General features: G+C 48.8%; 9 protein-coding genes across 9 annotated transcripts in view; 5 read left to right on the forward strand and 4 right to left on the reverse strand.

Annotated features, from left to right (window-relative positions):
* The window catches only part of F5B22DRAFT_411586 (uncharacterized protein), a 918-nt gene extending 358 nt beyond the window's left edge, over positions 1 to 560 (forward strand). Inside the window, exon 2 of the mRNA XM_047971569.1 lies at positions 1 to 560. Coding sequence (XP_047834436.1) covers positions 1 to 377 — 377 coding nt within the window. The 3' untranslated portion in view covers positions 378 to 560.
* Positions 561 to 693: 133 nt separating this feature from the next.
* F5B22DRAFT_633849 (C2 domain-containing protein) lies at positions 694 to 5,357 on the forward strand (the record flags this gene model as incomplete). Its single annotated transcript, XM_047976898.1, has 4 exons — positions 694 to 885; positions 951 to 1,254; positions 1,329 to 3,982; positions 4,032 to 5,357. 4 exons carry the CDS (start codon positions 694 to 696, stop codon positions 5,355 to 5,357), a joined length of 4,476 nt encoding a protein of 1,491 aa, XP_047834437.1.
* Positions 5,358 to 6,842: 1,485 nt separating this feature from the next.
* Positions 6,843 to 7,978, reverse strand: F5B22DRAFT_633850 (uncharacterized protein; the record flags this gene model as incomplete). Its single annotated transcript, XM_047976899.1, has 4 exons — positions 6,843 to 7,043; positions 7,151 to 7,362; positions 7,467 to 7,718; positions 7,819 to 7,978. The coding sequence occupies 4 exons, from the start codon at positions 7,976 to 7,978 to the stop codon at positions 6,843 to 6,845; spliced, it is 825 nt and encodes a 274-aa protein (XP_047834438.1).
* A 623-nt stretch (positions 7,979 to 8,601) lies between these two features.
* On the reverse strand, positions 8,602 to 10,802 carry F5B22DRAFT_411624 (TAP-like protein-domain-containing protein). Its single transcript, XM_047971570.1, has 5 exons — positions 10,500 to 10,802; positions 10,269 to 10,445; positions 9,047 to 10,137; positions 8,933 to 8,993; positions 8,602 to 8,883 (listed from the first exon to the last, which is right to left on the reverse strand). The coding sequence occupies exons 1-5, from the start codon at positions 10,644 to 10,646 to the stop codon at positions 8,704 to 8,706; spliced, it is 1,656 nt and encodes a 551-aa protein (XP_047834439.1). The 5' UTR covers positions 10,647 to 10,802; the 3' UTR covers positions 8,602 to 8,703.
* A 321-nt stretch (positions 10,803 to 11,123) lies between these two features.
* Positions 11,124 to 13,068, forward strand: F5B22DRAFT_659468 (uncharacterized protein; the record flags this gene model as incomplete). Its single annotated transcript, XM_047980201.1, has 4 exons — positions 11,124 to 11,380; positions 11,444 to 11,913; positions 11,980 to 12,174; positions 12,241 to 13,068. Exons 1-4 carry the CDS (start codon positions 11,308 to 11,310, stop codon positions 13,066 to 13,068), a joined length of 1,566 nt encoding a protein of 521 aa, XP_047834440.1. The 5' UTR covers positions 11,124 to 11,307.
* A 640-nt stretch (positions 13,069 to 13,708) lies between these two features.
* Positions 13,709 to 14,593, forward strand: F5B22DRAFT_659472 (uncharacterized protein). The gene has a single exon (XM_047980202.1). The coding sequence runs from the start codon at positions 13,822 to 13,824 to the stop codon at positions 14,446 to 14,448; it is 627 nt and encodes a 208-aa protein (XP_047834441.1). The 5' UTR covers positions 13,709 to 13,821; the 3' UTR covers positions 14,449 to 14,593.
* Positions 14,594 to 14,739: 146 nt separating this feature from the next.
* On the reverse strand, positions 14,740 to 16,114 carry F5B22DRAFT_659474 (uncharacterized protein; the record flags this gene model as incomplete). The annotated part of the gene is made up of 4 exons (XM_047980203.1): positions 14,740 to 15,226; positions 15,310 to 15,715; positions 15,769 to 15,791; positions 15,852 to 16,114. 4 exons carry the CDS (start codon positions 16,112 to 16,114, stop codon positions 14,752 to 14,754), a joined length of 1,167 nt encoding a protein of 388 aa, XP_047834442.1. The 3' UTR covers positions 14,740 to 14,751.
* Positions 16,115 to 18,133: 2,019 nt separating this feature from the next.
* On the reverse strand, positions 18,134 to 20,996 carry F5B22DRAFT_411719 (uncharacterized protein). Its single transcript, XM_047971573.1, has 2 exons — positions 19,817 to 20,996; positions 18,134 to 19,675 (listed from the first exon to the last, which is right to left on the reverse strand). Exons 1-2 carry the CDS (start codon positions 20,290 to 20,292, stop codon positions 18,337 to 18,339), a joined length of 1,815 nt encoding a protein of 604 aa, XP_047834443.1. The 5' UTR covers positions 20,293 to 20,996; the 3' UTR covers positions 18,134 to 18,336.
* A 781-nt stretch (positions 20,997 to 21,777) lies between these two features.
* F5B22DRAFT_633854 (Homocysteine S-methyltransferase) lies at positions 21,778 to 22,931 on the forward strand (the record flags this gene model as incomplete). The annotated part of the gene is made up of 2 exons (XM_047976900.1): positions 21,778 to 22,710; positions 22,788 to 22,931. The coding sequence occupies 2 exons, from the start codon at positions 21,778 to 21,780 to the stop codon at positions 22,929 to 22,931; spliced, it is 1,077 nt and encodes a 358-aa protein (XP_047834444.1).
* Between the last annotated feature and the right edge of the window lie 2,619 nt (positions 22,932 to 25,550).

Genomic DNA, 25,550 nt, shown 5'->3' on the forward strand with positions numbered 1-25,550 from the left:
TGCTTGGTGCTGCTTGGTGCTGCTTGGTGCTGCTTGGTGCTGCTTGGTGCTGCTTGGTGCTGCTTGGTGCTGCTTGGTGCTGCTTGGTGCTGCTTGGTGCTGCTTGGTTGCTTGCTTGCCGACGACTGGTACACCAAGACGAAAAGGCCGGGTGTAAATCAAGGCTTGGAATTGCATGCACTTTCCCGCCGCCGCCAACATCTCCTTTCTTCACGCAGTCTGCCGACTTGCCGCCCACCGCCGTTGCTTCACTCTCTATCATCCATTCATTCTTCTTCACCAGGCTCAAGCTCGGACAGGTGGCTCCTGTCATCTATAGCGCCCCAGTCCATCACCTCGTGTTAGTACATGTGTCCTTCTTACCACCGTCAGACTGATGTGCCTTTTATAATCCTCCTAAGCAGTCTACCCAAACTCTCCCTTTGTATACCGCCTATACCTGCGTACATCATTAATCCGAGCCAAAGTGACGATATCCCGCTAATAATTGATCTGGTGGCTAGTATTTCCGTTGCCTTCTCTTGCCCGCCGTGCCACTCCATCTGTATAACCAACCGCTCCCTTCTCCAGGCGAGACAACATAACTACAATATACTCTGGTGTATATATTAGATCAGCCCTCGGTCGCAAACCCTCGGCTCCTGATCGGTCTTCAAGAGTTAGCTGCCACGGCAGCCCTGCCAATCGCGCATCATGGCGACTGCCCAGCAAGCGAGCGAGCTCAAGCAGCAGGGCGCAATTGATGCCGCCCGCGATCCCAACTCCTCCGTCACTGCCGACGATGCTCAGAAAAAGCTTGTTGAGGAGAGCAAGAATGCTGGTGTGGCTGCTTATACCTTTGATCCCGACGCTAGTCCCGAGGAAAAACGAGCTCAGGCGAAAGCTGTATGTTGTCCACGGCCTCCCCCGATCCTAATCGCAATACTGACCTGGATGGGATCTTAATATAGAACCTTGCAAACGATCCACGGGGTCCCAGGAAGCCGAAAGGAGTAGCCCTCGTGACCGATGTTGATGACGGTACTAAGGTTGCCTATGATCTCCCAGACCCTTCCAAGGCTGGCGTTGTGGAAATCGCCAAGGATGAGAGTGGCCAGCCGATCAAAGAGCCGGGCTCAACAGAAGAGGACATAGCAGCGAAGGTTGGTTGGGAACAGCGCTTTGGCTGGCCTGTTGACAGCGTCCTTTCCGGCGACAGTATGCTTGACCACACAACTTGGTTAGAGGGCAAGATCCCCGATACCATGTTTGGCGGTAACTCCACCCCTTTCCATTTAGCCCCTTCCTCCAAGCGTATGTATGGCTGCTTATTCATAATAATTGAACAGACTGGTATCATAATGCGGCTGTCATAGTATTCGCTTGTCTTTCCTCCTGGCTTGTCGCTGTACTTGGTGGTGGTTTGGGGTGGATCATCATCATTATGGTTGCTTGCTCAACGTACTATCGCACCTCGACCAGACGCGTTCGACGAAATTTTCGGGATGATGTCGTCCGCGAGATGGCATTGAAAAAACTGGACACCGACCAAGAATCTCTGGAGTGGATAAATTCTTTCTTAGTTAAATTTTGGCCGATCTACCAGCCAGTTCTAGCTCAAACAGTCATCAATGCGGTGGACCAAGTCCTGAGCTCTGCCACACCAGCCTTTCTTGATAGCCTAAAGCTCAAGACGTTCACCCTCGGATCGAAGCCTCCAAGAATGGATCATGTGAAAACATATCCGAAGGCTGAGGACGATACTGTTGTTATGGATTGGAAATTCAGTTTCACGCCCAACGATACAGCTGACATGACATCGCGCCAAATTAAGAACAAAATCAACCCCAAGGTTGTTCTGGAGATCCGGCTTGGCAAGGCCATGATTAGTAAAGGCCTGGACGTTATTGTTGAAGACATGGCTTTCTCAGGCATCATGCGACTCAAAATCAAGTTGCAGTTTCCTTTCCCTCACATTGAGAGAGTCGAAATGTGCTTCCTGGAACGTCCTACTATCGACTATGTTTGCAAGCCTTTAGGCGGTGATACGTTTGGCTTCGATATCAACTTCATTCCCGGATTGGAAAGGTTCATCCAGGAGCAAATTCATGGCAACCTAGCCCCTATGATGTACGCACCAAATGTTTTCCCGATAGAGGTTGCTAAACTGCTTGCTGGTTCTCCCGTTGATCAGGCGATCGGTGTCGTTGCCGTAACGCTCCATGGAGCACATGGTCTCAAGAACCCAGACAAGTTTTCTGGTAATACCGATCCATACGCTGTTCTTACTTTGAACAAACGTTCCCCCTTGGCTCGGACAAAGACAATCAGAGACACTTCTGACCCACGTTGGAACGAAACTCACTATGTCATCATCACCTCATTCAACGATTCCCTAGATATCATGCTATATGACTACAATGATATTCGTAAAGATAAGGAACTTGGTGTGGGTTCCTTCCCATTGGAACGGCTGGAAGAGCTTGAATCTTATGAAAATGAACGACTGGAAGTGATCGCCAATGGTAAAGCCCGAGGAATGCTCAATGTTGACATTCGTTTCTTCCCAGTTCTCGAGGAAACCAAATTACCAGATGGCACGGTGGAGCCTCCTCCAGAGACAAACACTGGTATCTTGCGGTATAGTGTTGAGCAAGCGAAAGACCTTGATGGCACGAAGAGTCTCGTTGGGCTTCTTAATCCTTATGCTGTTTTGCTCCTGAACAGCAAAGAAGTTCATCACACGAAGAAACTTAAACGCACCAATAACCCCATTTGGGACGATGGATCGAAAGAAATTCTGATTACTGACCGCAAGCATGCTAAGCTGGGTTTGGCTATCAAAGATGATCGTGATATTGCGGGAGATCAGATTGTCGGCACATACCAGATCAAACTAGACGACATGCTTGAGATGATGCAGAAGGGTAATGAATGGTACAATCTGTCCGGCGTTCACACTGGCCGAGCGAAGATCACAGCACAATGGAAACCCGTTGCAATCCCAGGCGTGCTGTCAAGCTCCAAAGGCTATCAAACACCTGTTGGTGTTATGCGACTTCATTTCAAGAGTGCTCATGGCCTTCGCAACTTTGAAACGATGGGCAAATCTGACCCTTACGTTCGCGTACTTCTTTCTGGCATTGAGAAAGGTCGAACCGTGACCCATCGTAACACCCTAGACCCTGAGTGGGACGAGGTCATATACGTACCCATGCATTCATCCCGTGACAGACTAACTCTGGATGTCATGGACTCTGAAAAGATGGGCAAAGACCGAAGCTTGGGCCTACTAGAAGTATTCGCTGGTGATTACATGAAGCAGGATGAGAATGGCGAGTGGTTGGTGAACGACGAAAAGAAGACACAAAGAGGAGGCCTGCGCCTACATGGCAAGGGCATCGCGAAAGGAGAGCTTGAATATACTGTTTCGTTCTTCCCATGCCTAAACGTTGCCGACCCTGAAGAGGAACAGGCTGAGGAAGAAGACGAACTTGCTGCTGGCGCCCCTAAGGCATCACTTGATGTCCCACGGTCGTCAGAAGCCGGGAAAATCTCCTCGCTCGAGCGAAAAGACACCAATCAAGTACCGACTACACCGACATCGCCCGTTGTGCCCTTATCACCTGCTTCTACCAATGGCAGAAAATCTCGGGACCTGTCGAGAGAGCCACCAAAGATTCATCTTAGCCCCGAAGAATTACTCAAGTATGAGTCTGGTTTCTTGATATTCAATATCATCGAGGGCGAAATGCCCAAGACTGGAACTCACATCGAAATATATGTGGATGACTTGCCTTATCCGTCATATGCATCCGGCACCGCAAAATCCCATCATCACAAGTTTGACGAAATAGGAGATTGTTTCATCCGCGAACTGGAATTCTCCAATATCACTCTGAGAGTTTGTGAGAAACGTGAGAAACCGGGCGAGGAGCGCGACGAGGACCACACCGTAGCTCGGTTGGCTGGCAACACGCTAGAGACCCTAAAACAATGTCTCGTAAGTTCTAACATACAACCTTACAATAGGAAAATGCTAACGTTTGTAGAACAACCCCACTGTCTTGCGGCTCAAGGATGAGGAAAATCGCACTGCGACTATCAAAGTTAGCTTGAAATATGTCCCCGTTAAGATGCATCTAGACCCCAGCGAGAGCATCAATAACTCGGGACGACTTCGTGTTGACGTCCTAGACGGTGCTGATCTCCCGGCCGCAGACAAGAATGGAAAGAGCGACCCGTATTGCAAGTTTGACCTGAATGGCATGGAAGTGTTCAAATCGAAGACTCAGAAGAAGACCCTTAATCCAGTTTGGAACGAATATTTCGAAGTCGATATCCCCTCTCGCACAGCTGCCAAGTTCCAGTGCAAAGTGTACGATTACGATTTCGCGGATAAGCCTGACTTTTTAGGAGCGGCATTCATTAATCTCGAGCAACTTGATCCGTTCCAAGGCCAAGAGGTGAAGCTTCTATTAGATGGAAAGTCCGGGTCCATCAGATTACGGCTTCTCTTCCGGCCTGGCTACATCACACGCTCCAGATTGGGTACCGGTACCTTCTCAGGCACCTTTGGCGCTCCTGCCAAGATTGTTACTGGCGTCGTGGGTGCGCCGGTCAGGGGTGGAGCGGCTGTTGCTGGCGTTGTCGGGCACGGTGTTGGTAAGGGTGCTAGTTTTATCAAGCGGGGATTCACCTCCCTAGGTAGAAAGGACGATGATGACACAGACTCAAGCGCGTCTCCCGTTAAAGCTGAGATTCCGATGATTGTCACAAATGACGCAGATTCACCAGCACGGAGTTCCGGTATCAAGCGCTCAGGTGCTATCAACCTTGACGGAGAAACCGTCCCACCACCGTTATCTAATGGGTCGAAGACGCATGGTCGAACGGCTAGCATGGGTGCTTCTTCAGTCCATAGCTTGGCCCCTGGAAGCCCTGGCCAAGGCACAGCTACATTCACAATTGTTTCTGCCTCTGGATATCCACCTTCATCCGACGTATATGTTCTCATTAAGCAGTTGACGCCAAAAGAAAAAGTCATAGCGAAGACGAAGCACCACGAGACACCTGGCACTCGTCGATTCGATGAGACCTTCAAATACAAGTGTACACCGGATACCCAATTCCGCATCGAAGTAAAAGACCATCATACTTTTGGCAGCGATGATGATCTTGGCGAAGCTCTGTACTTCGTGGACGAGAGTGGCACCGGTGAGAAGGAAATTAACGTAGGAAGTGGTACCGTTATATTGAAGAGCACTTTTGAGGCCCAGGAATCGGCACGCCCAGGGACTTCGGGGGGCGGTATAAGGCGGAGTTTCCTAAGCAAGAGGGAGCCTAGACCTAGTCGAGAAAGTACACCAAGCATCTAGGCTTTCATTAAAGTTGGGTATGACAAAAGCGGTACGGCAGGTTATCAGGGGCGTCTGGGGGGGAGGATGAATCAGGTTAAAGCTTGATTGATGTAATACTTTGGAAAGACGGGCGACTAAGTCCAGACTGTCTGGCTTTTCCCTTGAATCTTTGTTTAAATTATATCGTAATACCACCAATTGCGGTTGCAAAATCTTCGTCTACGATTGCGCTGTTTTACTTTCTTGTCGTCTTTTCAAATGATATAGCCGCTCTTACTTTTCAATGGATTGCGAACGGATGTATTGCAGGATACTAGGTAATCCACAGCACCAAAAAAGTGATAAGTATTGATATTGGGAGATCATGAGAACAGAACAAGACTCTGTTACGATTAGAAGGGTAACCACATCGACGTATATATATGAGCGAGCTGAGAACCCGCTCCGCTAACGGTTGACGAAGAGAAGCGCGTTCGTGTGAATATTATGAGATCCGGATATGAATTGCTCCTTGATAGTCCCGTCTTCAACTGAAGGAGTTATATCATCATTCTCAGGGCACACCTGGACTACTTAGTTGTGTTAATTAAGCTTCGCCACACATGGCGTCGATACTTCGCTTTGCCTTGTACTGTATGTGTTTGCCTAGATCATCATGACCTTATCAGCCTCGAAAGAAGAGACGATATCAGGAGAAGTTTAGTCCGTGTTTGTTTCGCATATCACGATCCGGTACTGTGCCTGGGACCACTTGAATGCGGACGTGCTTTGGTATCATTTATCTAGGTATCTATCTGCCCAGCTACTGACAGTTCCTTTCGGTACACGTGACCACTTTAAGAAATTTGATTCCGTCAAGAGGAATCACGCAAAAGAGAGTCTAACTGGGAAGTGCACTGCTTTTTTAGCCGCTGCTAGGAGAGCCGTATCATGCGTGGTGGCGGAGAAGCCGAGAAGCTAGATTTCGATTTCACTGCTTTTTTAGTCCCCCGCCAGATGACTTTCTCAAGACAGTTTGTGCGATAGGTATTGCTGCAATGGCCCCCGGGCGGGGGCTAAAAAAGCAGTGAACGGGCGGATTGGATGGATACTTCGTAAGTCGGACGGGACGGACACACCCTCTGTAGCAGTCCAATAAGGTGCTTGCAAGGTTGTCAATGCACTGCTTTTTTAACCCCCCGCCAGAGGGCTATCTAAAAATAATTGTACGATTTTGCTGCAATGCTCCTCCCGGCGGAGGTTAAAAAAGCAGTGAAGCTAGGGTCACTGACTATTACGTAGGTTTCGCTCAGCTGATCATGAAGTCAGCTCGGTTTATGCAGTGTGAGATTCACTGCTTTTTAGCCCGCTCAAGGAGCTGTGCCAATACCGTAAGGTGCATAACACAGAGATTAATGCGCACGAGATTTTAAACCCATCTTTACGTAGTAGGTATACTGGTTCTTTCTGAATGATATACAGATAAATCTTAGTGCTGCGTAATGTCGCTCGGAACAACGATATCTAGCAGCTAGGCTGGCCAGGAGAATTGTCCCCGTCCACATTCGTGTCAGTCGGGATGTCATTGCCACCTTTAGATTTCTCAAGCTTTCCCGGGAATACATCTTCTCTGAGATCCGGGAGCGCACTGCCCCAGTCGTTGTTCAGCATCGTGTCACGGAGCTCGGTAGAGGGGAAACCAAGGAATCCGACGACATCTCCGAACTATTGTTGTGATGAGTTAGCTGAGTAGTTTTCCAAATCTACAGCGTTTCTGCGATAAATTAAGAAGCATCGAAGGGTAAAGGGGGAAGAAGAAAGGGGAAACTCACAAACCACTGTCCTGTGTGATTTTCAATGTTGTCATCGTCCTCGTTGGCGAAGCGGAAGTCGTGTGTAAGCCCGCCTTCTTTGTGATACACGACCTTGGCATGGGTGCCCTCGAAGCGTACCTCGGCGGCCGGCTTTACCTGGTAGTCTCCATGCTGCGAGACGCCGACGTAAGAAGGCATCTCGTCGCCGTCCTTAATCCAGATCGCGATGTCTGTGCTAAAGTCAGCCACCAAAAGGCAAGCACCAACGCCATGTTCTCGATATCAACGCCAGTGCAGGCATATGATGTCCAGTTCCAGAGAGGAGAAGACTTACGCTCCCAATCATTCTTATGGCCTACACCGCAAGATCCATCGATCGTCTGGTCTTTTTCAAAGTAGTAGCCGTAGATAAAGCCACACCAACCGTTGTTACATCGGGCGCGCGAGTATACGTTGTTGTTCTGCAGGTCCGAAAGGTCGCGGCAGTTCCCGTTCACAGCGCCGCCGCAGTTTAGGCCCGTCGCGACGTTGCCGGCCGCGTCTATCGCTGGCGTGTTGTAACACCCGTCTGTGTCGAAGTCCATTGCTGTGGAAAGGCGCCATTGTGTGAGAATCGAGGCGCATGTGATAGCAGATACACATAGTCGTATATCACCATCGCGTTCAGGGGAGAATAGTATAGTTACCTGGCTGCCACTTCTTGTCCGCGTCCGTTGCGCAACCCGGAAGCGCCGCAGGCGGGTCGCGCTTGAAGATCGAGCGAACATCCGGGGATATCACGTTCGCGTTGACGGAGAGTACAAGTGTCGCGGTGCCAGCCGCCAAAGCTTTCACTGAGAGACCCATTGTGACGGCTTCGAAGACACAGATAAATACCCAGGACCGAGGGTAGGAGGCGATGGCTTGTTCGAAACGGAGCATGCAATCTGGTTCCCTATAAATCCTTACACCGTGCCATTGATGGCTCTACTTATGTATCTGGTGCATCCTCACCCCTGTCTCCATCACGGAGGCGGGTCGGCGGAATGACGATCTTCTACATGTGATATTTGCGATTTGGCCTTCCCGTGGTTGTTGCGATAGCGCTGACTCGCTGGGTCTCATATGATCGACACAAGGACTCCATGAGGATCTCGCAGGTAGTATTCGGTAATGGAAGGTGCTTGATTTAGCATTAACATCAGGATCGAGCTAGGAACTGCCAAGACGTCGTTCCGGGCAGCTGGCTTACGAGCAGGGTTAGGCCGCATCGTGAACCTGCGGCTTAGCGCGATCCGCTTGTGCAGGAAATGACCGTTATTTGTGTCACGTTTCAAGATCTTGACGATACGTACGTTACTTGCTATAAGGCTGAGAAACGACAGCATCTTGCCTCTCTTCAATGGCTGGGATTATGGCGTGACTCTATCAAAAAGCCAACAATTCATTATATATATAGTACAGTCCGGAAATAACGAGAAACGCAACCTGAACCTCAAGTCGTACAAAAGGACATCTCTGGTGTAGACGTGTATCCCTATGATTAGGTAATGAAATCGATCTAGAAACGCGTGAACTGAAGTCTTCAGGTTTTACTGAACCAACTGCGACAAGCCCACTTGCTCAATAATACCTTCTAGGGTTCCATTGAGTACAACCCCAAAAGGACCGGCCTCAAGAGCACAAGAAGAACTGTCATCGGTAAGAGTACCTCGAAAGTATGCGTTCACCTTTTCTTGCTGGCAAGTATTGCCGACGACTCTCGAAGTATGCTATGACAATTAGCATCGAGCATTCCGTAAGATAGAATACTTCACTCACCCCTGTAGCGTCAACAGTGACTACCTGAGCACCTTTATATTTCCGTGCTGCCGCTACTGCCCTATTCACAACCTTAGCTTCACCTCTGTTGAAATCAATATACTGGTTACTCACTCCGAGGCTGGTGAAATGGGATCGTAGGTGTTCCCAACGAAGAGAATGGGAGTTTCGGTGTCGCCGCCGAACGGTCCAGAAAACACATCAGTAGCTTCGATCGACCATCCGAGACAGCCCAGCATTGACTTCGAAATGATCTCGCCGATGATGCTCACTTCCTCGAAGTGCTCAATAGCCGGCCGCAGATCTTCCAGCGTCTTGTTATACCATTTATTACTCTGATCAGTACATAGAGTTCCCAATCTGAATTCTGCGTTCACATCGCCAGCCGGGGTCGGGTCTCCGATGAGTGTAGCTATCTGTTCTGTCCATATCGCAACATTCTGGATTGCAAGGGCTTGCTCAAGCGCAACTAAAGCGTCGGATAAAGGTCCGAAGATGACATTCGGCGATGCGACCGAAAAGTAGAAGGTTGTCTTGAGTGTCAACAATGCTGCTTCGATGTCTGTTGCGTTTGCCCAGTTCTCGGTTTTCGCTCTTTGGGAATCCAATTGAACGAAAGACTCGTTAAATCGGTTGTATATATCGAGCGGAGAAGAGCCGGTGTAAAATGAACATTGAGATGGGCCAATCTCGAAGCAGTAGATGAAGAACGAGGCGATAATTCCATCTGCATTCGAGGTTATCTCGGTGAAGTTCTCTCCCATCGGTAATTCGAGACTTAAGACACCATCTAGAACCATTTTACCGACTCTGTCGGGAAACATTGAGGCGAAGACTTGTCCAAGGAACGTTCCGTAGCTATAGCCGAAGTAATTCAAAAGGTTGCTTGGCTTCTCGGCCCTCTTTCCATCGGCGGTTTTTGCGAACGCGTCTACGATACTGACGAGATCCCGAGCATTCGTAGTAGTTGACATATGGGGTCCCGCGTCCTTTGCCCCGCCAACTACGTCCTCGCACTGCTTACCAAGTTCGACTCCAGCCTCAATGTAACTAGAGAAAAATTCATCTGTCACTTCGGGGACGAACCTGGAGTTTAACGTGTTTTGTGAAGTGGCAGCGGTGGCTGAGCAGTTAATGTTGGGCTCGCTGCGGTATATGCCTCTAGGGTCAAATCCGATGATATCCCAGTTATCGCCTGTCAAGGACTATATACAAAGGTTAAGTTAGTGGTTTTTTTGTTGAAAGAAGGTCAAATTATTTATATGAAACGCGTTGCCTTAGAAGATTTGGGATTTAAAAGCCATCTAGGGAATGGACACTGGTACAGAGCACCGACCTGATAAAACGCGACTCCGTTGCCTTGGATCTCGTCTACACCTGAGCTTCCCGGCCCACCGGGATTAGTGAGTATCATGCCTTGATAAGAGCCAGAGGAAGAGTTGGAATTGGCCGGCAATTTGATGAGAGGGATCGAGGCCCGACCAAGACCAGGATTCTGATAGTCTAGAGGTACCTATGGAACAGGTTAGCAACGCCTGAAAGGGCACTGTAGTAGCAATGAACTGACATCAAGTTTCGCGCAAAAGAATCCATCGTAGCAAGGACACCATATGAGAGACTGCGAAGGAGTGATCGTGTCCCAGGTGCAATTCTGAGAGCATGCTGCTGCCACGAAGGAACATAAGCCTAATAAGGCGAAAGGACGAAACTGCATTATTATGATTTATGAGAACGAGCGTCAGTTATTCTAAATGAGTGTGAATTCCGAAGGGCACGAAGTAGGCGTAGTATAGCTTGATCAAGAACATCGAAGAGAAGCTGTCCTGCTACTTCTTATAACTCGTTGTTGAAATTTGGTGGAGATCGAGCCTTACGAAGTTACCAATAGCAAAGCTCAGAGACAACCCCTGAGGCCCCCATTGAGCCGGCTCATCACAGCCTCATTCTTTGATTAATTACGGAGAAGAAATGATCAAGGTTCAACCCATGATGCTCATGAGCTTAACCATGAACCGGACATAGGTAGTTCAGGAGCAAGCCATCTTCTTCAAGTGTCCCTTAATCACTAGTCAGAATTAGTCCCGGTGAGACAGGGGTTCACACATAGTAGAGTGGATAGTTGTAGGGTCCTTACGAGCACACCAATCAGAGAGACGCTCTAAACCATGGATGTTAAAGAGTCTAACCACAACTTGTCCCGACAAACATGAAACTTGACGGCTGGGAGCTAATGGCATTGAAGTCCACCATAGCTAAAAATAAACATAGGCAAAGTGAAGAACTTGGGAGAGTATTTGAGCAGCAATAACTGTGTGATATAATCTGTTTCATAACCACTGACTTCAGAAATACAGATTGTAAAAGCCAAATTGCAGATGACCAAAATAAAGGGAGGAAGACAGCGAGCCTATCGGCCAAAGACTCGATCGGGATGCCTTACTTGCAAAGGTATGTAACTCAACCACGTGGTTCGCAGTACGGCATATGCATCGAATCTAACTATCAACGTAGTACGACGGGTCAAATGTGACGAAGGACGGCCGGATTGTCTCCGATGCACGTCAACCGGCCGCACTTGTGACGGCTATGCCCATACGACAGCACCAATTGCGGGATCAGGATCCGTCCTGCAGGGTCCATCTCTTGAGATTCAGGCCTCCCCACGTTCTAAGCGATCGTTTGCGTTCTTCATGCAATGCACATGCTCTCAACTAGCTGGTTTCTTCGGATCCGAATTCTGGGAACGGCTTGTTTTTCAGGCCGCGTATAACGAACCTGCTGTGCGCCACGCAGTTGTTGCTATAGGTTCGCGCCATGAGCTTGCCATATATCAGAAAGCAGCAGAAAGAGATGCCGTGGGGTGTTTTGCGCTAGGGGAGTACAACCTTGCCATTAGGCATCTGATAAACCCATCACAGGGCAAGGCGCAGCGAAGCGTCGACGTATACCTCATTATGTCCATCCTTTTCGCTTGCTTTGAGGTAGGACCCCTTGCCGTTTCGATGCTCCGCTTCGCAGTACTAAGAAACTTTCTTGATCTTTCAAAGAATATACAAGGAAACCATGCTTCAGCAATAACCCATCTTCAAAGTGGCGTCAAGCTCCTACGAGAGACAGTATACGACAGGGATTCTGGCGCGCTAGATTGTCAACAGTTTGAAACCGCAAACCGCATAAATTCCTATGCTTCATTTCAAACTTACGCCAAGATATTCGCACTTCTGGATTCACAGGCCTCTAGGGTAAGATTACTTCTTTTCGCTTTCACACTGGTCCATGCTACGATATGGCTGATATACGCTTTATAGATAATTGGAGATTATTATCAGTCATTCATTCAATCTTCCCCTCCTTCATATGCTGATGCAGTGTATGGTGCTGGCTCTCTATCATTTTCCAGTATTGATGAGGCTAGGACTTTGTGGGAGTATGGCGCTTGTCTATTCAGTGGCACTCTAGACACTAAGCTATCGGATGCCTCTATGCAACTCCCTCATAAACCCGTAGAGGGCCAACGAAGTCATCTCGTAAATCTAACGTCAAAATATTTTTACGCGGTGGAAGACCTTATACAGTCCAGGAAGTCACATTTCACGCCAAGAGAAGAACTAGCAGCAGCGATCCTTCAACTCAATGTCCTCGTTACTTGGGTCTCATTTGAGATCGAACTCCAATACCCAAAAGCCACTTGGGATAAGTTCATGCCGAAACTGAACGACATGGTCCTTCTTGGAGAACAGATCGTTTCGCTTATCTCATCTAGCAATGATAGTAAGCAAAATACGAGTTCGTTCTGCCTTGAATCGGGCTACATTCTTCCAATGTATGCTGTGGCTAGTAATTCTCGAGACATCGGTATCCGCCGAAGGGCTATTGCTGTTCTTCGTTCTGTTTCTCGCCAAGAGGGCCTGTGGAATAGCTTTCTAGCAGCGGATGCCGCCGAGAGGGTAATCGAGATTGAGCAAAGGGTTGCGAGAGAAATGAGCGTTTGCGGTGACGGTTATGAAGAATTAGAGTTATTTAGCTCCCGGCCGCTCCTAGAAATAGATGCGAAGGGTGGCCGGTTACATTATACTCGAAGTCCACATGGATGCCAACCCCCTCACGATGTTGTCGAGGAAGTATTTAGTTGGTAGTGAATAATAATGAACCGAGGAACAGACTTGAAGAATATTAATGGGCTCATTGATAGCTCCTATGACGCCAAAGGTCCTATCAAGTTTCAATGAGTATTAATGGACTCAAGAAACAAGCGCTTAATTGGGGAAGTCGCTCGAGATGAGCGTGCATGTGATGGACTTGGCAAGCTCATGCTGGTAACTTGTTGGTTTCGTGATACCAATCCTGAATATGTGCATTCCAACCTTTTCCCCCCCTCAGCCAAGGAGTTCTCCCGCCTAAAATCAAGTATTAGCGGCCATTTCTTTCGATTTCCTAAAAGGCTAGAAGGCATTTGAAAACAAGGCCACCATGAGGGATCACGAGTTGACACTACGAAGTCCTGTTCTAACGCTTCATGGTGACAATCCAGCCAATTAGTAATATTACAAGAATTGATATCGATTTATTTTTAGCCTGCTTGTAGCCTCATGCAGTGCAACACTTTGGTTCTACTTTGGTAAAATCGCATATATATACAACGGACACCATCATTCTAAAAATCCGTCCTGCTAGTAGAATTCGTCATTTAGATCCGTCTACTTTCCTACCACTGTGGCAGGACGCTGGGTAAGTACTATGACCATATATGTCTTCAACATATACTAACAATACAATTAGAATCAGCCATTCATCCTACGTGCTCCCTCTGGATTCGATACACTAGTCTCACTTCAGGTCATCTACCAAAGTGGGATACTATTATATCGCTCTAAAGACCCCTTTCAACTATGGACGAGAGCACGCATGAAACTGAGAACGCGGTTGCGATTGCAAACGCCAAATCCAAAAGAAAGCCAAAAAAGCCGATTCAGAATTTATCCAGCCCAAACAATGCAGCTACTGTTGAAGATAGCTGCTCGACCGGCGAATTCGATGCGAGTTACAAGAAACTGATTCAGGGCACCATCTCGCAACTATCGACCCAGATCGATATGCTCAACCTGCTCACAAAAAAAACGCGAGAAGCGAAATATGCAGTGCAACACGGAACATATAAGTGCATTGATCCAGAAGAAGATGTCATACATGTAATTTTTTCCAGGGCATTCAAGTCTGTGCCACAGATAACAGTGGGCTTCAGTTCTGTCGATCTTGGAGAGTACTATTCGGGGGGCGGCTCGACAGCTACAGTCGAAGCCATTAGTGTTACCCCTACACGGTTTACAGTCCGTGTTGTATCCGGGCCAAACACATTTATGAGAGATTTCTCCGTGGTTTGGATAGCTAAGGCAGATGAGTGTGATCCCCTACCCAATCGTGTCGAGCCGCCAAACGATACATCATATATCATAGTAGGCCGACACTATTACGAGAGCAGAGACCTGGGCTTGGAACATGATGCTATCACAATATAATGATCAACTAGGGTTGCATGAGTCCTTGACCAACAACCAACTCCTTCTGGGCTGTTGGTGGCTTGACTCGGCTCTATATACAAATGGTCTGCCAGCCTAGACAGCCTGGGTCTCTAGGGTCTATTTCAAGAAGCGAAGTCTGTATTACCTCACTTTCCAATAGTGCCTGTATGTTTTTGAAGGTCATGAACATCCTGCAATGGCCTTTCGTACGGCCAAAGTGGAAGGAGAACTGCATGTCCAGCTTGTACGTGTGTAATATCCTGAATATCGTATTTAGATACAACTTATGACATAATCTTCCTAATCTTTTGCTAAGAGACTCGCGTCATCATTTTCGTTTTTCAATGTGCTCGCGGTATTAGGGTCCCAACGCAAGCCGGGTGCCATGTCCTCGTAGTCGACGCGGAACTCCCGCGTGGTATATATATCACTCGAGCTGTGAAAAGCTGATTCGGTGCCGTTATTAGCTGTCGCATTCACCGTATAAACTGTGTCAGGCCTCGTGACCCTATCTATCGCATTGCTGGGTGACCTGGACCCTCTGCGGTTCCAACACCCGAATCCGAAGCTGCGACATCTGGTCTTTGGTATTGAATCGGAAGCAGATGTAGTCCTGCTCCGCAAGCGGGAGAGTTTGTGGCTGCCGTTGCGACTGAGACCGATGTCGTTCACAACATTGTTATCCCTGCTTCTCGCGATACGTCCGATAAGGTCAGCCATGGATAACTCGATGTTAAGCTTGACGGTATATGCTAGAGGGTGAAACTGCATGTAACTAGGGATACTGTTAACTCTTGATGCACAATTTGACTCGGTTTTTGTCAAGATCATTTGACTTAAAACGGGACATGTACTCACACAAAAGTGTTCGGCAGACTCATCATCGTTATGATCAAAAGATCCATACTTAGGGAGAAGCCGATGATAAACATGTTGAAATGGACCAAATTCCGGTATTTGGTCAGGCCGTTTCTCACTAGATTAAGCTGTACCACGCGGATAAAGTATATGTTGAGACAGGCATCTACACACATGTAGATTACTTTCTCACATCGATCCCAAACATCGTTGATCTCCAAATATCTTTCCGAAATCTGGAGACGCGCCGGGATCCAGATGTTGTAAACAGATATATTAACAGCCGTGATCAGCACTGCAACGCCAATCTTGAGCCTTCCCACCAATATCTTGTCGTGAGCCACGATCCGACAGCGGTTTATAATAATCTGAAGCAGAAAATGGACTTGAAGCGCCCAGAGCGTGACTATTGCTGGTGTTAATACACATGGGTCTTTGGGAGCCCTCAATGCGACATACGTATAAGAAAGTAAAATTCAAATCTAAACAATCCTTGATTAGTAATTTGGCATGATAGACGCAGAAGGAGCCTGAGCACGAACGATGGCGGTATTGTCCGCATCAGATGCAGGAAGCAGATGATAGCGAAAGCGAGACACACGGCTATCTCCCCCCATACCATCCAGATATACACGTTTCGGAAGACTTTCAAGCCGGTGTTCTTGTATGCGATCCACGTTTGCTGCGCCGCATTCCAGGATGTCAACAAGCCGAAGCCTAATGTAAACCCAAACGCAATCGAAGCGATAATAATATCGCTCCTGGTCACATCTTGGAACTGATAGTGCGGAGAGAGGAGGCTCATCCTGCCGGTTAGTGTTGTCGTGAACCACTTGTAGGAGCAGCTGACAGCATGCTAAACCGTGCTGTTATGGATTTTTGATGAGGTCGACAACGAAGATCTAGAGAATAGTCATCTAAGAGAATATCGTGTGAATTCAGAGGTATCCTTCTTAAACCCCATGGTGAGAGGTGAGCAAGATGCAAGATTTCCAACAACAGGGATGACGTTCGCCTGCGAGTCAGTGCCAAGATAGAATGCGAGTTATGAGCAAACGGATTTTCTCTCTCTCTAAAGCTGAAGCCATCTGGGGGTGGCAACCCTCACTTTACAAAGGCAGATAGCAGCACATCAGGTAAGTCTCTACCCAGATGCGGGGACTATATGACGCAGAATGAATCTCAGAATCCGAGTCAGGATGTCGAACCATAGGTTTAAGTTTTCCGAGATACGTCTAGAAGTTCCCGAATTGGGTACGTTCTGTAGCCTCTTACACTAATCAAGCCCGGCGCCTAATAAATATGAAAAGGGTGGTCATGCTGTGTTTCTGTCCCCAGCAGAGTTCAATTTGAGATATTATATTCCGTGGGATAGTTTGCGAAGCCCAATTATCATCTGCGATCTATCACTAATCAACCCTTGTCCACAACATAGAGTTCCAAGCTAGGCCATGGGCTACTCAGATGTTCGACACTAGGAAACTCTCTTAGCATAATGTGGCGAATAATAAGGTTCTATAACGTAAGAAGTGAGAATAGAATATGCGATTGTGATCTTGGATGTGGATATCACCTTATACACTTCATGGGGTAAGCAGGGGGGACCGCCAGATGTTCAGACTAGAACTCATGGGGCCGAAGCATAACTCCATAAATGTATGGGTTGACATTCCAGGAGTCCTTGTTATATCCACTAGAAGACGACCCCAGATTCTATAGTTCTGATAAGCGTATTTCCGAGCGTACTCATACGGAATGCCGTGGTCAGGTAGCTCCTCTCGTGACTAAGGGATGACATGGGCGACTCTTCGGCTACGCCTTGGAGAAGAAATACCATATCACACTAGAGCCAGTATTGTGGCAAAGTGGTGTTGGGTTCAGGTCCCTTACTTAGGTAATCATCCACCACAACCACCAATTGTTACACGTGCAAGGCGCTGTGCTAGCTGAACATGCAGTTCGCCTTGCACCTCGGCCGTACGAAAGGCCATTGCAGGCTGTTCATGACCTCTCGGAGACATGCAGGCAATAAAGGGCAATATTGGAAAGTGAGGTTATACAGACTTCGCTTCTTGAAACAGACCCCAGAGACCCAGGCGGTCTAGGCTGGCAGACCAGTTGTATATAGAGTCGAGTCAAGCCACCAACAGCCAAGAAGGAGTTGGTTGGTCAAGGACTCATGCAGCCCCAGTTGTTCATTATAATCTGAATTCCAAGTTCCAAGCCCAGTATCTCTGCCCTTGTTATACCAATGAACCCACAACTGTGCAACGGTGACACCTGTTGCACGCGCTGAACAAGCTGGATACGTTGTCCCCGTCGAATATGCAGATCTCAACGACTAGTAATGAGAAAGTCTCAGCCTCAGCGAAACAGGCTTCCAGCTTTCGTTACTATGAGACATGATGGCGGACTCGCATCTTGGGAGCACCGATCTGATTATATATGGCTAGCAACATGGACCTCAATCAGACAAAAAAGATATCGTATCAAATCTAAGTATTTAAACCTATCAGAACTACGTAGAGCTTATACGTCCTCAACATTAGAGCCGTGAACAACAGCGCGAAAGAGATTGCCACAGTACTATAGTTGAGTGTAGAGACACGGGGTCTCGACATGATGACGTATGTCGTTTACCTTTTGGTAGCGTAGCGGTATAAAACTACACTCCTGTTATTCGTTCGTGACAGAGATGCTCGCAGTCCCAATCAAGTTCTAATTCACAACAATGATTTTTTTTAAAACAAGCACGTGATAAATAGCCCATAGCGCAAGTAATACCAAGTGTATCCTTTAAACGCCCCAAAGCGCGATGGACTCGAATTAATCAACATACATTATCATAAAGCTACGAAGCGCACCCATTCAATCTGGGACTTGGCTTTACCGGTACCACATTGAACCGCAAAAAGTCTGGTATACCCTGAAACGCCGAGAAGAAGAAGAAAGCTCAACACCACCTGGCTCAATAGGACGTCCGTTTCAGGTAGGACACAAGAGGATGTAGGAGATCAAATCAAGTCATTACTTCGTGATACCGTCCACCTGCACCCCATTGGGTTGCGAGGAGGATGATGGGCCCGCATTAGACGCCTGAGGATTCCACGCCTCCTTAATCCGTTTCGGCTCCTCCAACAGCTCCCAGGCGCGTTCCTTCTTACTCTTCCGCCCTGCGTCGCCGGCGTGCTCCATTTCGTCCAGTTCGCTTACGTCGCTGGAGCTAATGGAGGTGTCGCTCGGGCTGCGGTTGAGGATCATCCGAATGTTCCGCCCCTCTTTTTTCTTCAATTTTCGCTGATTCTCTTTAATCTTTTGGTCTTCTGGGTCGTCGCAGGCTAGGACGACGATCTTCAACCCTGGGAAGTTGTGCTCCAGGAATTCACGAAGGTCCGGTAAGACTTTCTTGTCCGGTCGGTATGTGCCGCTGTCGTTGTCGATGATGAGCTCATAATCCTGCGGCTTCGCGGCAGAAGGATCTCTGCATGGGCCGTCACAACCCTCTTGGGTTGAAGGACGGCTTGATTGGCTAGGGTTAGCATCATCGGACAATTTATGTTTCTTCACTCTCCTGATGAGAAACTCCCCTGAGCAGGCGATATAGATCTGAGCATCACTGTGCATAGTGTGTTTGCTTAGTAGATCGATTCCAAACTCTTTGCCGGTCTCAGTAAAACGCATCAGGCCATCTAAAGTTATGATATATGTGAACACACGCGCGCCTTCATCAAAATGCGCTAATTTCAGGAACTGAAGGCTGGCTTCTTCTGAACAAGGCTTGAATGTGCCCCACTCTGTCGACTTGTCGAAATTATAAATACGTTCGTGTTGGTGATGTAAAGCCTTATTGAGGATATGGCCACGAAGACCGGTGTTACGGAAAAGGAGGCCAATAACAGGTCTGAACTCAACAAATCGATGATAGAGTGCTGGGGGTACGGGACCCTCCAACTGGATTTCATTCGCCTGAAAGTCATATTTCTGTGTCTTCTTCTCCGAGGTTGCATCTTCGGTTGGATCGGCGTCGTGTCCTTGTGAGTCGGCAGCCTCATCTTTGTTGACCTTGATGCCAGTCATACGCCCTATCATAGGCGAAAAGTGCTGAAAGTAGTACGTAGGGCCAACGGTATAAGCACGACCATATGGAGGATCTGACTTTCCGAGTACCATGGCGCTGATATACAGCCTAGGGGTCATCGAAGCATCCTTATGGATGGCGGTGGTAGCGGCCTTGAGAAGGTATGCTCGCTTGCTGCCCATTCGCTTTTTGACAGGGAAGACTCTTCCCGGTGGCGCAAAGCCTTCCCAAGATTCGCTGATATTGTAAACGTGGATGGTGACATTTCCCAAACGGTCATTATGATCACTGTAACAGCTAAGATTAGCAGTCGTCGTGTTGAATTCATTTCAGAAGCTTTTGAGGCATATGAAAGCTTTTAGGATATGATCATCATCTAGGAATGAGCTCCCTCTCACTAGCAAGGAAGTGATTACGAAAACTACTTACGGCCAGTCTTCATCATACAAACGACATTTTAGTCTGAAACCGGAGGCTGGAATATTTGCGACAATCCACTCTTCGTCCCATTGCGGTTCTAGACATCTACGAATAGTACGTGTGCGAAAGACGAGATCAGGATCTTCTTTATGACGCTTGGGGAGCGAGGTAGTAAGGGTGGCTGTAAGAAAAGGATCCGAGGCGCCAGTACTGATATCACCAGTCGGGAGGTTCTCTGCGCGATGGAAGGTGAATTTAACGGTATACCCAGGCGGTGCATCTGGAATAGGCGTCGAGTCAAAACCACCAGCAGGCTTGGTCATATCCTTCACCTTCTGCTTCTGATCCTTGTATTTACTCTTCATCGTCGGACGACGCGCCAAGAGACCTTTCTGCTGGGGGGCTTGGCCATGATCTGGCGGGGCAGGACCGTCGGCGGTCGGGTGTCCATTGTCGGGGTTGATGGCCCCATTGATAGCTGACATTGGCGGCAGATGTGTATGTGTCGGCCGCGCGACCGGCCACGGCGGGGCGTGTAATGAGGGGAGGGCGGGCAAGGCACGCAAGGGAGACGGAGACTGTGCTTTGATGGTCTGGTATCGCCGGTTTCGGGAGGATTGTTGCGGCCAAGATGCGACAAGGTCTGGTGGTGGTGATGGATGATGGAAGCCAAGCCGGCCCGCAGTCGAGCGTGGGCGTTAGTTTTGCTGGGTTATGTCTCGTAGGCGATGCGATACTCGACACCGAGCACTCGACACAAGCTCGAGTGGGTAACGTACGGGCGAATGATAGGATGGCGGGAAATAAGCTTGTTTGAACAGACAGATATAGTGCTAGGTACTTAGTTTTAGACTCGGTAAGCAATTGAGGGCCGTAGGATTCATGAGACAAAGACCGGATCACGTCGTCGCGAAAGAAAGAAAGAAAGATGACAAGGAAAGGAAATCAATTCACGGGTTGTGCCGTAGCTATTAAGCTATAATACCCAGTGAGCAAAGAGCACGAAGCGCCGCATTGTTCTTCGATGTAATTAGGGGAGCTCTAAAAATCGGGGGTATGGCGTAGCCGTGTTGTATATTGGAGAGAGTGGTTAGAGAGGCTTGCTGTGGGCGGACTGTGGGCGGTGGTGCTGTGCCGGACACCCGTGATGCCGGGAAGCCGTGATTATACGTGATGATTCCCAACTGCGAGCAGCAACAGCACCCACCAGCAACCAACTTTTCGGCACCATAGCGCCGATCGACTTGAGGCTATCTTGTATGTACTCTTCATACCCGACGTACCTAACCTACCTACCCTCCAACTGTCAAGCATCGCCCGCCATCTTATCTTACCTTGAGGAAGCTGTTGCCGGCTAATTCCCTAACCTTAGGCAGATAGGTACTGAACTTGAGGTCGGGGCGTTGTTAGCCTGTTAGTCAGGTAGGTACCTAGGTAGGTAGATGGTGAAAAAGTACTGTAGACAACTAAGATGGGGAGAGTTAGTGGCTAGGTACTAAGGTACTAAGTTAGCAACAGGGCTAGAAAACAATGGTTACTTACAGCAGTCAGCGAGGTGCTTATACCAAAGGTTTTTTTTTTCTTTTTTAATACCGATAGTCTGGGTACCTAAGGGAGGCCAACTCGGGTCCTGCTTCCTCCCGGGCCCAGCCAGAATATACCATGCGCACTAAATTGACGATCACAGAGTCCAGTTGCAACGACCATGGAAAAGGGCAGATCTAGTACGATACGTCGCTGTATCCGCTGTCTCCCTTTGGTAGCCAATTGTAGCTTCAACATCGTACTGCAGACAACTCTGTTGGAGGCTGTTGGAGGCGGTCGATCTCGCTGATACCGTATCCACTCGGGACTGTGTTCCATGCCACGCTCTTGATCTCTGCCCGCAAACACTGCTGGAGGCCTCATCATTAAAATTTACAAGATCCGTGCACAACTGTATAGACCTGCTTCGACGAACATTAGCCGCTATGGCCGAGACACCCGTACTATTCCTTGATGGCGGCTTAGGCACGACTCTTGAGGACAGGTACAAAGTGAGCTTCACCGAAGCCACACCTTTATGGTCATCTCATCTCCTACTCTCAGATCGTGGCCGTGAGACTCTGAGTTCATGCCAGCGCGACTTTGCTCGTGTTCCTGTTGACATCCTGCTCACTGCTACCTATCAAGTCTCAAGAGAGGGCTTTGGACGCACGCGAACAGACGCTTGCCCGCTTGGTGTCAACGTTACCGATATCCCCGGATATCTCGATGTCGCAGTGGCCATTGCCGAGCAAGTCAAGCAACCAAACACCAAGATTGCTCTGAGCCTGGGCCCGTATGGTGCCGTCATGACGCCTAGCCAGGAGTACACTGCCCAGTACGACGACGACCACAGCTCCGTCGACAAGCTGTATAAATGGCATGCGGATCGTATGAGCTTGTTTACGAGCATTCCTCGACTTGGTAGCCGAATTAATTTTATTGCATTTGAGACCGTCCCCAAGCTTGATGAAATACTCGCCATCCGGCGACTTACTACGCTCTTCATGTCACAGTCGGCCGACGCGGCCGCTCCTGATGTACTGAAGCGGATTCCGTACTGGATATCGTGCGTATATCCGGGGGGTGCCCGATCTCTTCCAGACGGCAGTAGTATTAGTCAAGCTATTCGGGGCCTGCTAAGTTTAGAATACTCCAAGGATCCTCCGTGGGGTATAGGTATCAACTGTACGAAAATAGCCGAGCTTCCTAGCTTGGTCAGAGAATATGAAATGGGCGTAAGACTTCTAGAAAAGGACAACCAACTCGGCTCTTGGCCATCCTTACTCCTATATCCGGATGGAACAAACGGTGAGGTTTACGACACTACGACAAAGACATGGAAGATGCCCATAGGGCTGACGGAAACTAGCCAGGAGGTAAGCTGTCTCTTGCACCTGCTTATGGACTATACTTGCTATCAGAGACTGATATCGTCACCTGGGCCCCGATCTAGTCTTCATGGGAGCAACAACTGGCAGAAGTTGTCATTCAAGCACAAAATCGTGGTTGCTGGCGCAGTATCGTAGTGGGCGGATGCTGCAAGGCAGCCCCAATGAACATATCCAGGCTTCGTGCCCAAGTCCTCCACCATTCCTGAGAGAAGCCCGCGCCTCACTTGACTTGGAGTACCTGCGCGTAGAAAATCATACGAATGAGGTGAGCTGAGAATGAGTTACTGTTCCATAGTGGGTCAACACGCAAACTGCTATGTAAGCATCACCCACATCGCCATGATTAGCTACATATTGGTTATGCGCATACTACACTAGTAGGTAGGTAGGAAACTGGCTCGACTGGCAGGACTGCTAGTCGGAAGCGAGCTCACTGATTGTTATAATTAATCTTGTCAGATTCGTCGAAGCCTTCATCATCATTTCCGTGGTGGTGAGCAAGATGGCCAGGCTTGGTGAAATTAAGGAGAATGTCCCACATAATGCCTCGCTATCTCGATACGGCGTATGTGTTATATGATAGTATAATTGCATGCCAATTGGTATGCAACCGTTCCCTTGGTCGTCTTCTCACATGCGACCGTATGGAACCCTCCCTGTCAAACGGGTAAAGATGTTTACTATGCGAGTTGACATGCCCCCTATTTCTATACGGCTCCTTCTCTCGGTAATTGAAGAGACCGAGCTGCGATAGCTTCATCGAAGAAGCAGAAACAGCGGAATGCACCAAGCCGAGACTATTCAGAGCAAAGAAAATGCCAAGGGCCGTCAGAAGATGGCCATGACTGATCATGAGATTCTTGCTGCCTATACTTATAGCCGACGGCGAGAAATGACTGATTGGATGACTGTGCCTAGAAGCCATATGAGGCGCCACGCTAGACTCCTCTACAATAGCATCGGTATAAACTCCCCAGTTTGCCATGTGAAATGAAGCCTGAGATACAGAATAGGCCCACCAACACACGATGGTCGGTGGCCGAGTGGGAGGTCGCGATACTACTTACGCAGTCGGGCTGCTCAGAGGCCCATGCTAGTCCACGTCGTTAGCATAAGAACCTGTTCTGTATGTAATCTCGTCTCCAGCTAAAATTTCAGCTGCAACCCTTGACAGTCAGACTTGTGGAGCTGACATTTCAAAGTGCTGGAGAGGCAATGCAGCCTATTCTCGGGTGGCGCCCTATTCCTGTCAGCAACAGGGGGAGCTCAACTCAATCCAGCAGGAGCCCTTGCAGACAGCAGCTCTACCCCAGCGCAGCAATGGCCGACACTCGCTTCTCTCCCCCGAAAGCCGTTGAAGCCGCACCCGCACCCGCATTGGCCCCAACAGCCTACAGAGTGTGTAGTGTACACTGCACATTGGAGGCAATGATTGGCAAACTCACCCTGTAATTGCGAGTTGAGATTCGCTAGGAGATGAGTGATGATATACGACGAAGACAGCAGATAGCATAACATGTGCAAATGAGCGGAAACGAACCGACTCAGTGGCATAACATAGGTGGGCGAGCAGCACGCGTAGTAATGAGGTCACTGCGGGCCTAGCAGTACGCCGATATACCGGTATGTGGTGACCTCGCCTCGTAATGAATACCGCCTGTGTGTTAGTGACTCTGCTAATGCATACTAAACAATCTACAAGAGTCGACGGTTCATGGTTGATAGAGTAGTGCCGGAGAGCGGCGCCGGCACGGCAACAATGGTGATGTCGGTCAACGGGGTCAAGATAAAACAACAACATCACTAGAAAAGAATGGAAAGGATGGCACACGATAATGATGGTTTTGAACACGATCTCTTGTGCAACCTATCTCGATTCATTTGCTCCTCCGCCATCATGATGTGTTCGCATTTGTTAGATCGCCCAGGCTAACCACACTCGCTTGCAATCTTTTTCTTCTCTCTCACTGCAAGGCGAGCCTTGGCTGTCTGTCTTACTACAGCACATTACGCTACCTACTACGAAAATAGTGTACGCTACCTAGGTAGGTAGCACTCAACCATACGATAGTACCTGATCCGGCCTCGCTAGCACACCCGCCAAGGAGCCAGAGGGCCAATAGTTCTCGTGGCCTAAGCGTGAACAGGTGTAGGGCAGGCGAAAGACCCAATGAGAAAGGATTTAGATCATCTCCACAAGAACCGGCCTCATACCGCTGTGCCAGTCGCCTGCATATCTACCCTGGACGACTCTCAAGAAAATAAGATTGCACCTTCAGGTGAGTCTGGGGTCAATTGGCTTCGCTCCCAGCTTCTGGGCCCCTGGGCCGCCAGGTCTCGCTGCTACGGTCATCTCGGAACTTCGCGTGGGTTCCTCTAGTTTAGTGTACCTCGCAAGGATGAGGCTTAGTAGGGGCCGGGGCCACGATACTTGACTTAGTATGGTCAGCCTGGATCTTCCTGGAAAGGGTAGGTAGTCGGAAATACTGGAATAAGCATGTTGTGCGTAAACTGCACGTGTCTACCGGATCCCTGCCCGTCGTAAAAACCCGCGACATGAGCAGGAACATTACACTACCCTCCTCAGTACGCTCCATCCACGACGACGCTAGGGGAGATCCTAGGCGCTGACCTTTGGTGAGGAGCAAAAATAGACGCGCTAATACACGATCGATACGAAGACCCACGATGATGGCGACGATTGAGCCTTGGCCCGTCGACCACGCACCTGCGCAGGCCGCAGGCAATGGGACCAACATGCAGCCAGTGGGCCATGATAGGTCCCGACCTAGCCACGGTTGGGTTGTTTATTAAACCCTCTCAGC

The sequence above is a fragment of the Xylaria bambusicola genome, assembly GCF_022495145.1.
Source record: "Xylaria bambusicola strain CBS 139988 unplaced genomic scaffold F5B22scaffold_5, whole genome shotgun sequence".
NCBI lineage: Eukaryota > Fungi > Ascomycota > Sordariomycetes > Xylariales > Xylariaceae > Xylaria > Xylaria bambusicola.